General features: G+C 49.3%; 4 protein-coding genes across 4 annotated transcripts; 2 read left to right on the top strand and 2 right to left on the bottom strand.

Moving 5' to 3' along the window:
- Positions 1–1385: 1385 nt before the first annotated feature.
- Positions 1386–3562, top strand: EV420DRAFT_1645789 (cytochrome P450; the record flags this gene model as incomplete). Its single annotated transcript, XM_060477820.1, has 13 exons — positions 1386–1524; positions 1572–1628; positions 1682–2008; positions 2079–2219; positions 2273–2388; positions 2439–2544; positions 2607–2620; positions 2672–2861; positions 2920–3001; positions 3058–3174; positions 3227–3237; positions 3294–3423; positions 3478–3562. 13 exons carry the CDS (start codon positions 1386–1388, stop codon positions 3560–3562), a joined length of 1515 nt encoding a protein of 504 aa, XP_060327974.1.
- A 1855-nt stretch (positions 3563–5417) lies between these two features.
- Positions 5418–6335, bottom strand: EV420DRAFT_1645788 (uncharacterized protein; the record flags this gene model as incomplete). The annotated part of the gene is made up of 4 exons (XM_060477819.1): positions 5418–5455; positions 5514–5945; positions 5998–6134; positions 6187–6335. 4 exons carry the CDS (start codon positions 6333–6335, stop codon positions 5418–5420), a joined length of 756 nt encoding a protein of 251 aa, XP_060327973.1.
- Positions 6336–10316: 3981 nt separating this feature from the next.
- On the top strand, positions 10317–12119 carry EV420DRAFT_693343 (helix-loop-helix DNA-binding domain-containing protein). The gene is made up of 3 exons (XM_060483119.1): positions 10317–10333; positions 10383–11614; positions 11666–12119. The coding sequence occupies exons 2-3, from the start codon at positions 10677–10679 to the stop codon at positions 11913–11915; spliced, it is 1188 nt and encodes a 395-aa protein (XP_060327972.1). The 5' UTR covers positions 10317–10333; positions 10383–10676; the 3' UTR covers positions 11916–12119.
- Positions 12120–14291: 2172 nt separating this feature from the next.
- Positions 14292–16121, bottom strand: EV420DRAFT_1482223 (uncharacterized protein; the record flags this gene model as incomplete). Its single annotated transcript, XM_060469873.1, has 7 exons — positions 14292–14336; positions 14546–14610; positions 14960–15070; positions 15145–15351; positions 15682–15701; positions 15757–15833; positions 16029–16121. The coding sequence occupies 7 exons, from the start codon at positions 16119–16121 to the stop codon at positions 14292–14294; spliced, it is 618 nt and encodes a 205-aa protein (XP_060327971.1).
- Positions 16122–16436: the final 315 nt, after the last annotated feature.

The raw sequence follows: 16436 nt of genomic DNA, 5'->3' as shown, positions 1-16436 counted from the left end.
ATGCCGACGTTACCTGTGCGACGGGAAGGACGTTGTCAAGCGCCAGACTAACGACCTTCGGATGATTTATAGTGCATTTACGGAATTGAGCCATATGCATTGATCTCCCCGCCCCAAAATCTACTGGCAGAATGCAAATGTGCACAGTCATCGGCAAACAACGATAAAGCGCAGCAGCAACCTTCGATGTCAGTCTATCTATTTACTATTTATCATCTGTTCTTGTCGCGTCCTCAGATGTCCTTGTTTAGGAAGTAAACGATCAATTCCGGCTACAGTTTGGCGTTCGACAACCCATCCGAGATAGCTTTACGACGTCACAATGCAGTCATTTTGCGTCCAATAGGTGCCGACGGGTAGCTACAGTTTTTAAGCTGATTGTTGTGTCGACGTTTGGCCACTCCTCATGTCGGGGAGCATAATGGCACAGCATGGATCCGCATCATTGCCGGTCTATGCGGACACTTAAGTCAACAGTGATCGGCGTAGGTGGATGATCTGAGGTCTAGAATTTAATTATCTCCAGGCGAGGATGGTGACGGTAACGAGGATGTCGAACCGGACTCGGGAGAGTGTGGATCCCATTCACGTTTGGTAGTAAACCGTTTTCTCATTTGCCAATGGCGCCCTAATTCTTTTCCAGGAAGTGCTTCAATTACTTGTTTGATTGATCATTGAACGCATTTATTGAGCACTTTGTGCGTGCAGCCCATTCTGTATACCGGTCACGTTTGGAGAAGCTTCAACCAGGCGGAAGGACAAGCTCAGTCAACGGGGGAAAGTCTTGAAATAGACTTCCTGGCAGTGAATCTAGGTAGTCCAAATCTACCACACCGCGCTGGAGAACCATAGCGACCCACGGTCGAAATGGCACATGCCGGGTCCCAAACGTGTAAAGACGTCTGACGACGCCGCACATCGGCCCATTGTTGTTTCTTCCACCCAAGCAGCTGAAATCCTTGTCTATTGGTACCGATGTTTCGCTTGCTTGAGGTATTCGTGGGATACTGAACGACTTTTTTCCTCCAGAATCCTTCCCTGACCTGTCAATACGCCACTCAACCTCCGCGGGCAAAGACACCGCACGTTGAATGGGTCAGTGTTCACAGATCCAAGCTCACAAATGGGTACAGATCCATGGTTGCGATTAGTTGTTCATCGCAGTCTTTTCCTCGTTCTGAATATGTGTTGCTGTCTGTCATTGTCAGGCAATCGGCCTTATTAAAGTTTGTCATCTGCTTCCGAAACCTTCACATGTTGTTCTGATCCCGGGATTCAAGATATGAAAGTCGTCGGCACAAATTCGCAGTTCTTCCGCATACACCCCCGACTACTTAATCGTACCCTCTGCGTGTTTCTGAGTCTGTTTTCTTGCAAGTAACACCATGTGGTCGGGGACATCGCTGGACTATGCTCTACTTGCTGCCGCTCTTTCTTTTTCAATAATTCTTTTTGCACGCAGGCGTCCGCGTTTAGCTTTACCTCCAGGACCTAAAGGGCATTTCCTCATCGGAAATATGCTTGGTATGCCGCCGATTCTTTCGAGAGATACTCGCTGACCTTTCTCTCAGACATGCCGTCTGAAACTGACGCGGGGGAAATTTATGCAAAGTGGGGGGAGGTCTACGGTGAGTTCAATATTATATCCTTGCGGACCATGTTTTAATTTCCATCATGATAGGCAGCGACATCGTATCTGCAACAGTTTTCGGAATGACCATCATCATAATAAACACGTACGAGAAAGCGGTAGAAATGCTCGACAAGAAGGGGAGCATCTACTCTGACCGACCGCGTATTCCCATGGCTGGAGAATTGATGGGCTGCAAGCTCTCGATGGGAATAATGCCTTACGGGCGAAGGCTTCGAAGTTCAAGGAAGATGGTCTATCAGGAGCTGGGAAGCAATCATGCCATAAGGGCCTTCTTCCCCCACGAAGAAAGGATGCGCGGCGCTTCGCGAGACGCCTTCTGGAAGCGCCTACCCACTTCAGCGAACATATCACGCTGTAAGCTCCGTGACACTGTTGTTCTTGACGTGGTCTAACAACATCTGCGTTTTCTTCGATAGCCACGCAGACGCCATTATTCTTAAGATTGCATATGGTCATGAAGCTGTTTCTTTCAATGACGACTTCATCCAGAACGCTACTCGTTCCATGGAAGAGATGGGCAAAGGATGCGAACCCTCGGAGTTTTTGGTTAATGCGATTCCAATGCGTACGTTTCTCGTAACGCCCTTCTCTTCCACATCGCTGATTTAAAGACCTCAGTCTCGTACGTGCCGTCATGGTTCCCAGGAGCCGGTTTCAAGAAACTGGCGGCCGAGTGGAAGAAACATTACAACGTCATGGTTGACGCGCCCTTCAACCTTGTCAAGCAGCAGATGGTAGCTATTCTAATCATCCCCCCTCTTTCAACGTTGTTAATTGTTGCTAGGCTGCAGGCAGGTGCGGGGAGTCGTTTGTATCCAAATGGCTACAAAAGGGAATCTCACTCGAGGAGGAAGATTACTTGAAACACGCGTCAGGTGCAATGATCGGAGGTGCGCATAACTTCTGCGTTTTTTTGCTCGAACCTTGCGCTAACTTCAATCGTTCGTGATAGCCGGAGGAGAGACTGTAAATCTCTATTCCATTATCCATCCTAGGCGTTGCTGATCATCTCGTTAGACCAGCATAGCGTTACACGTCTTCTTCTTAATGATGTCGTTACATCCCGATATTCAGAAACAAGCACAGGCTGAATTGGACAGCGTCATCGGACGCGACCGGTTGCCATCTTTCGAGGACAGAGCGCAGCTCCCTTACATTGATGCCATACGCAAAGAGATCCTTCGGACACACCCTCCCGTTCCCCAGAGTAAGTTCCACAGGGTTATCTTAGTGTGTCTATCCATTTACATTACGTTGTTCATAAGGTCTCCCCCACTGCACTATGCAAGCCGATGTTCAAGATGGCTACTATATTCCGGAGCGTGCTATGATTATCGTCAACATATGGTTGGTCCTTTTCCGTCACATCAGCTGGCACGATCGTACAATGACGTGTCTTCTAGGAACATAACCCACGATCCTAAGACACACCAGCGTCCGCATGAGTTCAATCCTTCCCGGTTTTTGGGACCGAAACCAGAGAGGAATCCTGGTGACGTCATATTTGGATTTGGGAGACGGTATGTGCGTCTGTTTTCTATTCAATTGACATTTTGTTCATGAATCTCACAGAATTTGTCCTGGTACGAGCTCTCGCTTATTTCTCTTTAGCGGTATCTAAAAGCAACCACTTTGACAGGTCTCCGGCTAGCCGACGCCTCGCTCTTCATCACAATAGCAACGGTATTGTCCCTGTTCAACATTACTCCCGTAACTGAGGGCGGTAAGCCAATCCTGCCGACCTTCGAGGCCATTCCTGGACCTGTCAGGTATGCTTAATTATTCGGTCTTTTTGTTTATTTCCGGGGCTCATTTTTTGGTAGCCGAATTAAACCGTTCCGATGCAATATCGCTCCCAGAGACGGTGCCAGAAAGGCGAATGCAGTCATTGCGTTGCCTGAGTATTAAGAAGCACTTATCAGATTAGTGCTGGCGCCGTCGATATCGCCCTTGCCACGTTAATCTATTTATTTCCGGTCACCTCCGCCGTGCATTTCGTCCGGGTGTATCGGAACAGTGCAGTTGTGGGGTTTGACACTCGGATTAAATACGGGTCACCATTCAATAGGAAGGACATTTGGGGAGTTCAGTGTCTAGGGATTGGCACCGCGATGAACAAGCCTGCTGGTTGTGGGGTGATAGCGGTCAGTTTTTCCTAGTAACCTGCATTTACTGTGCAATTCATATATTGGACTACTATTATACGTATCATACAGAGTTACTATGTCGCGTCTTGATGACCGATAATGTAGCGTAATCAACAAGATATTTGTAGGGCATTCATTAAAGATATTTTTTTAACTTTTATAAATAATTCGAATGGATTATCTTATTACTCGTCGCGTGGGGGAGTTTTCCTTATTCAAAGAACATCGCCGTACGAAAAATACTACTTTCAAGAGATCTTATGTTATGACCAGTGCTGCACGAGGACCGAGATGACCGATGGTCCCTTGAAAGATGAAGCCTGCATCCAGGGTAAAAAGAACGCCTCCTGCGGTCGTGCTCAATAATAAAGCACGCTGTGTCGATTACAACTATCATCATCAGATCGCAGTATGAATACGTTCTGCCTGCATCCCAACGTTTCTTGACCCAATCTTTGGTGAAACCAGAGATTTCAGTCCATACTGTGGATCGTGTCGCTGCTACAATACTTTATAACAGTTGGTTTGCTCGATTGTCGACAGTATATATCCGCAATGAGTTTGTCCATCTTTGCACGATCCATCATGATCTGCAAGAAATGGTCAAAGTGATAGTTCCGTAACGGAGATCCCAAGACCAGAGAACACATGAGCGGTATGATCGAAACTATGCGACGTACCTTTGCTGTAAAGCAGAATTGATACCCGCCTTTCTATGTGTGACCTAAGTAAGCGGTTTGTTGGACATCAGCACGATGTGTTTTGTTGCACTGATACAGCTCGAACTTAAACATGACTGACGTTTCAAGATTGTCTTTTGTCATGTATAGACTCTAAGCAAGACAGACAACTCAGTTCGGTATTAATCCAGGTTGCGTGTTTGTGGCGTCTCGAACATGAGTGTATTGTGAGGTTTCTTTTAAGCGATAATTCTCATGTGTATCCGAAGCCATCGGGGAGCCGCGGCTGAAGTCACGGAGCTTTACTCCCTGGAGGTAGAGACCGTCAGTTCAAGAATCAACAGTCGAATTCTATGATCTGATGCTACGAAACAATGAGCCAATATCCATTTTCAAAAAGACAATTTAACCGTTTTCTGCCTGACGCTGTAAGCGCTTCACATGGTGGTTGTTTTAAAAGTTCTTCGCGTCTACAGCATGTTTCTTGACGCGGTGCTGTTCTCTAGGCGCCTATCAATCGTACAGCGTCCATCGAAACCTTACTCGGTTCACCGTCACCGACTAAGGCTGTTCGACGGAATTAAAGGTACGCGCCATTCCCAGTAAAGCGATTGTTCCGAATCGTGGGGACGATGCTAGAATAGATCGAGGTCGCTTCAGCAACATAGAGCACAACAAAATGTGTCACATCTACCGTGTATAATGCGTTAACATATGAAATCGGTTGTAATGTGTAAGAACTTGCCATATGGTTCTCTCGGAGGACGAACGACACCGAGCTTCAGCTGGTAACAATGAGATAAAAACCGTACCCTAACGCATGCTACTGCTCAGTCAGGCTCCGCGTGAGGAGGAAACCCAACCATAGGTTCACTTGCGCACGAGTCATCACATTATGATAATCATTTCATTGATTCGTGCCATCTGTACAACTTTCTACCAAGGGAGCTGTTCGTCGCCTCGCCAAAACTGGCCTGTAAAATATCAACATCAGTGAACCATCTGGAAAACCCGATCAGTGAAAACACTTACACGTCTTTCCATCATCCTCTGGTCCCAACAACGCCCATGGAAGAAGCACCGAAGCGCCCTCTGCCGTCGTCTTCCCACCAGGCGCATATCCGTTCAGCTTGGTCGATATGAACCCGGGGCTGATCATGTTGACCTTGATGCCCTCACCCTCGAGCTCCTTCGCCAACGCGATCGAGTAAGAGTTCATCGCGGCTTTGCTGGTATTGTACGCGACGACGTGCATACCAGAACCTGGGGCCGCCTGGGTAGCGTTCGAAGCCATGAGTGTTGACACGTTCAGGATGCATGCATGGCCTTTGGGTGAAGCACGGAGTAGGGGAAGGAAGGCTTGTGTCGTTTGGATGAGCCCGTAGAAGTTGGGCTCGAAGGCTTTTCGTATGACGTCGAGGGAGACGGTACTGGCTTGCTGTGGTTCCGACATGTAACTCATTCCTTAGAGAATCATGAGCCCTAAATGAAACGTATACCACACAATGGGACAGACCTGCATTATTCACGAGAGTATCAAGCCTGCCTTCGGCTTTCTCAATAGTTTCCTTCGCCGCGCGAACTGAAAAGATATCGGTGATGTCCAGCTGAACGTATTTGGCATCGAGACCATGTTCTTCCTTGAGTTTAGTCCTAAAGGTGTAGTCAGTACAAGATCACCACTCAAAAACAAGAAGCCGCTCACTGAGCTTTCTGCCCAGCAGCTTCGTTCCTTGATGACAAGTAAACCGTGTGGCCCTTCTCCGCCAGAAGCCTAACCAGATCGTATCCAATGCCAGAATTCGAGCCTGTGACGAGGATGACACGCTTGTATTGGTCGTCAGAAGTAGCCATGATGGTGAACACGATACCGATACGATCTTGATCCTGGCATCTGTTTCTTATAGAACAAGGTATCGCATGATGTGCCGTGCTATGCCCTACACGAGAAGGAGGATAAAACCGGTAATAATTCAAGGATGACCACAAATCACACTTGCAGAATAGCCTGTTGGCTGCAGCGAACTAGCTGGCGGTAGGATTCATGCCAGGCATTTGAAAAGAAAAGAAAAAAAAACCAGAAAATGTCACGTGCAGTTCGAGAAGAACCCGGTGGCGAACCGGCCGACTCCCGAGGCTCTCCCACACCGCGCATTCTATGGCGCGTGCCCGGCGTCTTTCTTTGGTTATTCTATTGCTCTCCCATAGGAAAGCATTTAATACTTGAAAAATCTGGTGCTATAACTATGCGCACCAGCTCGAACCACTGTACTCTAGGCTAGGAGCAAAGGAAAGGGCATTGGCGAGTCCGAGGAAGCCGAAAGCGACGATCTACGAGGCGGACGATGTGCCCGCCAACTATGACGACATCATGACAGTGTTGTTATCACGCGCATGAACCAACCGACGGGTATAAGAGGCTCGCGCTTCTCAACGGCGTTCAAAACGTTTCTTTCTTCCCCTCCACCATCATAGCCGTCTGTCGCCATCCGCTGTGCTCCGTATGCGCCATTGCCTCGACTACCGGCCCTACCGACTCTGCACATCCTGTAACGACCTCCTTCGCGCCAATGTTGCTCGACATGTACCAATCCTCTTTCCCTAGTCGACCTTTCAGCCTCACGAAATCTTATTTCTGAGACGTGTCTGCTTCCTTCCCCTGTCATTCTGCTCTCTATCCATCATCCTGTACAATGCTTCCCCGTCACGTCATCGGAGTTGTCACACGTACAGATGGCGCCTATATGATGGTGTTATCTGCCCTTCGACCCACGTAGCTCTGTACTCGATGCTGGTTGTAGTTGATGACGCTCCGTCGGTGCCTTGGGCCTCCGCGTAGAATTAACACCCCCCAGAGACTTTCCTCGTCTATACCTTCGACGTAAGAGACTCTGGTCCGATGAAGCGTTCACCAGACAATCACTCGTAACCAGTATGTGATTGCTCTTTGCACGTCTTTTCGTTCCATGCGCTGGTTCCACGCTCTGTATTGGAATTTTTTGGCGCAGACAAATTCTGGTCGGGTCTACGTCGGTGCATTCTAATTCACATCCTAATTTATGCACGGAAGAGATGTCTTTCTGTTCTTCTTACATTATCCTCGGTTAGAAGGCTATTCATCCTCTATCATCTTGAATGTTCTAACAAATTCCGAATAGTTGTGCGACGCTTGTCACCATATCGTCGTATATTTCCTCCTTTCGGCACATATTCTGAGAATACGTTGCGTTCACTGTTCGTCCTTGACAAATCCCGGTCCCTTTAATTATCGTCGATGCTGAATAACCCCCAATGTCAATTGGCGCTGGAGTATATAGATAAGCTACAGGTGAATATATTTCTATGAAAGGAAAGCCTCTCGTAACGTATCAGCATGTGTTCTCTATTCAAAACCAGCGCTAACCGCGGATAACTTTCAAGCTTCTCTGACTCGACGCGGATACTGAAATTTCAAATCTCAAACGGCCCTCCGATGAACCACCATGGCCCCACAAGCGTACATCCTGTGACCTTGTCCAAATGTCGCGAGGACGAAATCGTCACAGCGGTATCTGCTGGATTGTATTATTCCGAAGACACGATCCTATGACCCTTCCTTCCACGGCTATATAAAAAGGGTCGAGTTCTGCGGCCTCACCTTATCTGATTAAGCACCTGGCTGTTCATGTTATCTCTTAGCGCGCCCATGGTGCGATTACCAGTGACCACTTCCGCCTCGCATGACCGACCTGATGACCTTGATCGCTTAATCTTTGATGTACATGCCGTCGACGGTCATCGCCTTCCTTTGTTCGCTCTCCATTGTTGAAATACTCCTACTCTTCGCACCTTCGATTACCACCTCGCAGTGACGGCTGGTTTCCTTCCATCATCGATAACCACTTGCATTTGAACTTCCGCAGACCCGATGACCTGACGATCTGGATCGAGGAGCGGGCGAGTATATAACGATAGTTACCCAAGACCCAACTCGTGATCTCCCTCCGTGACGACTAGTTGCATATAAAAAGTCGACGCGTGCCCAACATCTGTCCTTTCTTCCCAACTTTGTCTCACACTCACCATTTTCCTAACATTCGCTAGCATATCGATACACAGCATCCATTGAACATGTGCGTGGCGCTCAGGCTTGCCTGTCTATCCGACTATTCCACATTCGGCGATCTCGCTATCGTGTTCTCCCACCGTGCTGGACAGAAGTACATCTCTTTCCGGTTTAGTTTACTTGGCGATATCACTCTGGTCCCACTGTGTTCAGCGTGACCGCGACCCGATGACCTTTAGAGTATAAGAACACGATTGTGCAGTCATGGTGGGTTCTCCTTTCCCTTCATATCGATGAATGAGATGTTCACTCTCTTCCTCAGTATTTATCTCTCTGTCTCTCCCTCAGGCGAGGAAGATCTCTTGTTGATACCGCAAAGTATGTGGCGCTTTACGATCCTCGATTTAATTGATCTATTGACAGTGGCAGCAATTGAATCGTCAAGCCGTAACCGTGGCTTTGATCATCATGAGCAAGGACAACAGGAGGGTCTCAACTCGATGTGCATCTATATGTCTGCAGGTCAGTTCTATCTCAGGCGGCGGCGTTTCCATGCACAATTGACTGGTTTACAAAGACTGTGGAAAGGCGACAGGATCTCATGATATTGGTGCCTTGTGAATGACTGACGGTATGACGGGCCCGATGACCTATGCCGTTATCTCTCAATTAATCGCGCTCTGGCTATAGTCTCCCGAGACATGGAACCGACCACGTACACCGGCAGATGACCGTGCCGTATATTATTATAAGGGCTGCAGAGGAGATGGCTCTCACCACTATAGGTGCGTAATGAAACATTTAGTCCCGGAGATTTTGTCTTGACGAGGCGTTTAGGACGCTTTGATCTTGAAAGATAATCGCTGCTTCGGGCGTCTGGAATGGAAATCGTTGATAGCAAGAATGGAAGAACGGGGTCATCGGAGGAGCTTGCATATAGAGTCGACCTACAATGCCTCGTCTTACCCCCATGGTGGTGCGCAGTCTTCCCGACGCTTACCTGTTTTGGCTAGTGCGCTTACCACAGTCCCAGTCTTTCTCAAGATTTTCCCATCCGGAGGCCGTAATCAACGTACGTCGGTTATTAATCTGAGCATATAAACTGAGATCACCCACTTCATATCTGCAGCCCTGCAAGTACCTCCCACTGCGTCCGTCTATTAACAACCATCCTGGTCCCCCTATCCTTCTCCACACCAGCAAGCTGACCTTCGATAGATCTAACGCTTCTCTTCATGACACCTGAATGTTCTTCTAAAATGATGGCGTGGGTCTTCTTTCCCTTGAATGGTGTTCTCTTCGTTTTGACCTTAGAATTTAGGGCGGGCCCCGTGTCTGGATCCTACTAGTACGCGTTCACGACGCGCAACCATGATCGTTGATCTAGTCTGTGCTCCCATGACTGCTCCGATGACCTTGATCGTGGAGGCGCTTGGAGGTGCTTATGTATATAAGGCCTGATGTTACTCTGCTACCCCATCATTGCCTCCAGTTGCCCGACTTGCTCTCCTCGTTCACATCGGCTCACTGCATCCGGCTCCATCAATATGATTGGTTCGGGAGGGTATCATTGATATCAGAAGCCCTTTCCTTGTAGACAGTCTAGGTATGTCATCGCTTTCTATTCATTGGCCGTTCGTTGACCGTCGGTCGATATATATATAGTTTATCGGCCGACTCTCTATTGCAGGTCCCGGAGGTAATTTCCTCTACTCCTGGCGGCCCTGACCCCGGGAAAATATTCTGATGAATGAATGGATCCAGGTGCAACTTCCGCGTGGCCGGCACGTATAGGAGCCGGGCAGAGGTGTGGCGTTTCACCAGTATCTCTTGTTCATACGGCTCAACTTCGCCAGCTGAGTAATTGCGTGGATTTCGCCATTCGACGTGGACAGATCTAAAAGCAGGAGTCTAACAAGGAACTGCGGATTGCCCCCTTGGTCGGGTATAGTGATGTGACACATGGGAAATTGCCAAACCCCGCAAAGCTTGGCGAGTCCCGCATGTGGGGAAAAAGGCAAACGGGACCGCGGGGACAGTTGGGGGTTATTTGGGGTTTGATGTATTAAGTCAGCAAGATCGATCGTCGGAGTTTAGAATGTAAGAAGGGGTGGGTATGCAGGGTCCGTCTCTCCTACTTACCCACCGCCATGTCTTCCTTCTTCCCGTCGTACAACGTCGCACAGATGGACTTTGCCGACGACGACCTCGTTGGTCTCGTATCAAACGAACGCTCAACAAATGACAAACACGCCCACACAAATTCGTCCCGTACTCACAACATCTTCGACATCAGCGCTCCCCCCTACACCGCACCGCCATACCATTTTTCACCGCACTTTAATTCTACTATCCCCCCACTCGGTACTCAGTACGGGAATGAACATACGGATTCACGATCTCGTTCTCGCAGTCGTCCTCCAAGTGTAGGCCCAACCCGCTCAGCCACAACCCGCGGCCGCCGCACCAACTCCATCTCGAGCACCTCACCGCCGCCTCAATCCCGGCCCAATCCTTCGCACATTATTATCCCTACACGACCTGGCCCATCTCCTTCTCCTTCTTCAGCACTTTCAACGGGCTGGTACATCCCCCCGACCCCAGACTCACTTGGCAACCCTCACTCGCTCCCTTATCCCCATTATGACGAACATCAGCAGCAGCACCAGGGCATGGTCTCTGCGAGCTTTCCCAACTTCCCTCCTGCATCAGCTTTCACTCCTCCGCCCTCGTCCAACGCCACGACGCAGGATAAACAAGCGCTGCTTGCCAACGAAAAGAGGCGCCGGCGGCGGGAAAGCCATAACGCAGTGGAGAGAAGGAGGCGAGACAACATCAACGAGAAGATCACGGAGCTCGCGACTCTCATTCCGGAGTGCCTGCTCGAAGGCGCCGGTACGAACGGGAACGGCACCAGTGCTGCGAGTCCGCCTGCGCCGGATGATTTGTGGGGCAGCTTGCTCAAGGAGGACGAGAGTCCACCCCCGGTTGGCGTAGCCGATGTCGTTGCCAACGGAGCCTCCGGGAATGGAGCCGTTATCAAAGCGAACAAGGGTATGATTCTCAGCAAGAGTGTAGAGTATATTCGGTTCGTACATGCCATCTCCCTCGATAGTTATCACATCTAATCCCACTCTAGATTCCTACAGCAGCTGGTGACGACCCAAGGCGCCAGGAATCGAGAACTCGAGAATGAGCTGCGTGGGCTGAGGGGAGAGCCCCCTGCCCCTGCCTATACCTTCCCGACGAACGGCAGCCCATTGGGTGACGTGGATGAGGAAGAGGAGCATGAAGAAGATCCGGTCGTGAAAAAGGAGGAGGAAACTGAACGTGGACGCAGGCGTGTCAGGCAGGGCGTTGGCGAAGGAATGGATGTCGATGGTGTGTAATACCATATTGTACCTACTGACCACGTTTCTCTCTTGATTGCTTCATCCACTCTTGTAACAATCCATTTACCAGTGTACTTTTATTTCCTCTTTTTGCCCCTCATTTTTATAGTGAAAAAAAGTCTCATTGTACGTAGTCGTAACGACCTGATAGGAATGCAATTATGTAAAGATACGAGCGTCTAGCAATAAAAACCCGAGTATTTTTGTCTCAGTTACATACTACGAAAGACGCGTTCGAAATTTGTGGTCCTTGTGATCTGGGGTATCGATTAACTTATGATCTGGGGTTTGGCAGCTGATCTGGGGAAGGAGAGAGGCGGGGCATTTGATTTTGTGGGTCCGTGTGGCGCACGCGATAGGAGGTGTTTCATCTTGGACAGCGAGTTCGAGACTTGAGATCTCGCATGGTCCTCTCACTAGAGAGCGGCCTCGATGTGAGGATCGCGAAGATGTGGTCGACCCGAACTCCAACCCCAGTGAAAAGTCGGTCGAGCCACACTGAGCCAAATCAAGCCCAGGGGAATGATCGCTGGGGCTCTATTCCGCTCGCCATGGCTTCGAAATGTGAACCGTTTACCAGCTCAAATCGAGCTGTTTCGAGCTCGGTATGTCGTTACCATAGGGTTCCGTTAGGCTTCGTAGGGCTCGATTTCTTTGCTATTAATATGTATAGAACCACATCGCTACTACATACGCTGAGTAGCATAACCCTTTCCGTTCTGCCCACGGCTAGCCCTGCCCTGCTCGGATACCCCAACCGCATTTCGCAACGTGAAGATAAAAGTATCGAAATAGACTGCACTAGAAAATGTTAAATCAGTCTACAATGACGGAAAAGATGATTCAAGGGCTACTCACGAAGTCGAAGCCAGCTGGAATGGTGGCAAGCGAGACCTGTATAAGATTTGGCTTAGCGAGCTCAGAAATACACGCATATATGGAATAGAACATACCATGGCTACACCCATAGCGATGCCTAGACGGCTTATGGAGCGACTGTACACATGCTAAACATGAAAAAAGAAAACATACAAGAGCGCAATGAGACGTACCTCAAAGATATCCAGATATCCTGCAGCTCAAACCAGTCTTCTGAGGACGTATTGCTAATGCGGGTGTCCAAACAAGGCGCATATATCCACCTTGCGCGGCAGTTTCAGTCTGTAGCATCGTATCTGCAGGTCTTCGCATGTGCTGCCCAGTGAGAGACCAACAGTAAGAGGCTACGAAAGCAAGTACGAAGCCACATCCCAAGATAATACAGGATCTGGGTGTAGAGCGACAACGAGGACGGCGAACAAGCTCGAACACGATGGGTATGGTGGTGGTAGAAAAGAGAGAGGCGTTAATCACGTCACTGGATAACATGCACGTGGACGGAACCGTTGACTTTAAGTTTAAGTTTAAGTTGCCAATTTTGGCTCACGATATTCGGCGCGTTTCAGTCAATCATCGGATTCAGAGAGATTCTACTCTGATAATTCTTGGATGTGCGAATGGAAGAGGCGAAGGTTTGGAGTTCAAAGCCTTCTTGTATGACGCCGCTTGATCCGGCTCGACTACGCTATATGGTAATTTCTGCAGCTTGATTTGGCTCAAACCGGCTCGACGGAATTTTCACTGGGCTCCAACCCTCTAACCCGGGTGGTTTCAAGGAGGAGCATGACTGATGCCCCACATGCAGGGGACAATATTCTTCCAATTAAAAGTGAAGGTTCGTGGAAGAGGGTCCAACGCAGCGGTACCATCGCCCTTTGCCATACCTGGACTACAAATAAATCGAAGAATTTATTTGGAAAGGATATTCACCTACGTCTGAGAACTGCTGGCAAACGTCCCCAGCAACAAGGGTGCCTTCGAGCGCAAGCCAAGATTCTGGGTGATGGATCTACGCCCTCAGGTGCACAGTTTTCGGATCTAATAGCGGAAGTAAGGTGGGTATAAGTATTCACAAGCAATTAACCGACCTGATGGAAGTTCAAGATGTATCCAACTGCGAATCTCGGGGTAGGGGACTACTCCTCAGTTGGGTATGGAACAGACAGACATAGATCCAGAATCAACGCACTACTGATGAAGCTAACCGCCAGATTATGCTGTGAGGAGATGGGCGCCGTCTCTGGGATACACGTGCCTGTACGCAGTAAACACGACTATCGCCGAAATGAATGAAGACAAGCGGCCTCTGGGGTAAATTACGACGGGCAACAATGTGAAGACACCCTGTAGAAGCATGCTGTAAGTCGAATAAACTGAATACATCCACCGCATAATACTCGATCAAAGCAGGGTGGTGATAAATGGGACCGTAAGCGCTTGTCCAGGGTGTCAGCATCCATAATCACCATGGCTGCATGCAACCGAGCATACATCTCAGAAGTCAGCTCGAAGCCAACCAATGAGACGGATTTGGAATAGCTGTATGCATGGCGTTAATAGCAACAAGAGTTAATGTGAACGCGCGGTGGATGGTCTTCCTTGCGTACGCAAAGCACAGCACCACGGGATAGCTGTAGAAACACCTATTTCGGCATGATGTTGGGAATCCAACTGACTGAAGGATGGAGATATGACGCTGATACGGTTCAGAATCAACGCAGCCCATGTTTCGACTGTGAAAGACGCACTTCCAAACAGCATGGCCGCCGCTTCGATGGCCAATACACTTCACTCAGTGCAGCATCATCCGCACCTCAGCGGCTCGGAAAGGAGTTATACGGAAGATTCGGACGAAGCTGGTGCATGAAACAGAGGGAGTAATTGTTTGGCTGAGGGGAATGAAACCAGCTGACAGTGAGCAACGGGCCCGAGATACAAAGCTCGCACAAGCGAAACGAGCATTCTTGTTAAGGGACATGATAATGGCAGCAGACGAGAGAGCATTGGCATATTTGTATGCGTAGCGTCAATGGCTAGAAAGCCTCCTGAGTAGTCTTTCCTGCGTCTTCCAATGATCGAGATAGACGTAGAAAGCGTCTCCTTCAACGTTTTTCGTCATGCCGGGCATCTGATCGCCCAGAGCATGACAGCATGCTACTCACAGGGCTTGAGGATCGTCTTAGGACTGGTGTGAACGCGCAGTGAATGGATCCGCTTGAGTACGCATAAAACGGCACCAGATCCGCCTATTTCGGCATGATGGTGGGGATTGACTGAAAAATCATAGCATAACACTGAAAGATTTCAGAGTCAGCGCAATGCATACTTTTGAGTGTGAAGGACGTACGTGATGGATCTGAAGGACATCCGAGGACGTTGACCAGGGCAGCAGCATCCGTGCCCTTGGCGGCATGAAAACGGTGTATCTTCTCATTGGCGGTACCGAGGGTTCTCAAGAATCCAATACAGGAAACGGAAAAGGCGGTGGCTTGGCTGACGGTGTGGGAAACTAGTTGTTGGCAGAGCTTTCGTAGCTTCAGGGTGTTTAGCCATGCTGTAAGCCGAATTGAATAGAAGGGTCCACCGCATAATGAACGAGCAAGGTCGAAGTCGCCAAGGCTGTGCTAAATGGGAACGTAAAACGCTTGTCAGGGTGCCCGCATTCGTAATCACCATAGAGATGAATGGGAATCGAGGCTGTACAAGCGAGCATTCTTGTCAAAAACCATCACCATCAAGAACGCCAATCAACGAGAGGGCATTGGCATAGGTGTATGCGTGGTGTCAGTTGTTAGAACCGACACGAACGTCTGATGAGCAGTCTTGCCAGCGACCACTAACGAGCGGAATAGACGTTGAAATGCCTGTTGGTTATCTGACTGACCAGAGGACGATAGCATGCCACTGATAGAATTTCAAGATCAGCGCGAAACATGGCATTCGAGTAAAAAGAACTCACTGCGGTATGATTGCCTCTCGATTGCTTTGGCTCCCGCCAGATAGATCATGGAAGACATCCATGAATGTTAGCCAATGCTAGGTGTACGCGTAGCGTCAATGGCTAGAACTGGCGCGAACGTCTGGTGAGTAGCCTTCCCTGCGCGGGATAGGCGTAGAAAATGTCTTTCGGCGTCTCTGGCCATGTTGGCTGATTGACTAGAGGGCGACACCATGTCACTGATAGGGTTTCAGGATCAGGCGACACATAGGATTTAAGTAAAAAGAACTCACGGCGGTATGATTGCCGCTCGACTGATGTAGCTCCCGCCGGATGATGATAATAGATGACGGAAGACACATTGTCCGGCGTGTAACGGCATCCATGTTCGCGTGGAAGGAGAATGTACGTCGAGAGTTGCGTTCGTTTCGATGTCCAAGGCGGACAAAGGGCACACAGATGGCTACCAAGTGGTGATTGATGCAGGCTGCCGAGGGTGCCTTTTCGCCGGTCGAATGAAGCAGTCCAAGGCCTTGGAGGTGTTATCTAGAGGTACAACGAACTTTCGGCGGCGATGTTTGATAATGGACGGATAATGCCGTGGCATCCACAATATGGGCAAGCCGGGTCGCAGGCCGGGCAACAACGGCGATGTCGGGGCGGACGAATGCCGTCGTGGTGGAGGAAGGGAAGAAAGAAAG

The sequence above is a fragment of the Desarmillaria tabescens genome (assembly GCF_030435595.1).
Source record: "Desarmillaria tabescens strain CCBAS 213 chromosome Unknown EV420scaffold_31, whole genome shotgun sequence".
In the NCBI taxonomy this organism is placed as follows: domain Eukaryota; kingdom Fungi; phylum Basidiomycota; class Agaricomycetes; order Agaricales; family Physalacriaceae; genus Desarmillaria; species Desarmillaria tabescens.
Note: the sequence above shows the minus strand (reverse complement) of the source record. Positions and strands in the feature narration are given on the sequence as shown.

Coding starts and splice junctions, on each gene's coding strand:
- EV420DRAFT_693343 (XM_060483119.1), top strand. CDS start 10,677: ATGTCTTCCTTCTTCCCGTCGTACAACGTCGCACAGATGGACTTTGCC. Junction 11,615..11,665: donor AAGAGTGTAGAGTATATTCG/GTTCGTACATGC, acceptor ATCCCACTCTAG/ATTCCTACAGCAGCTGGTGA.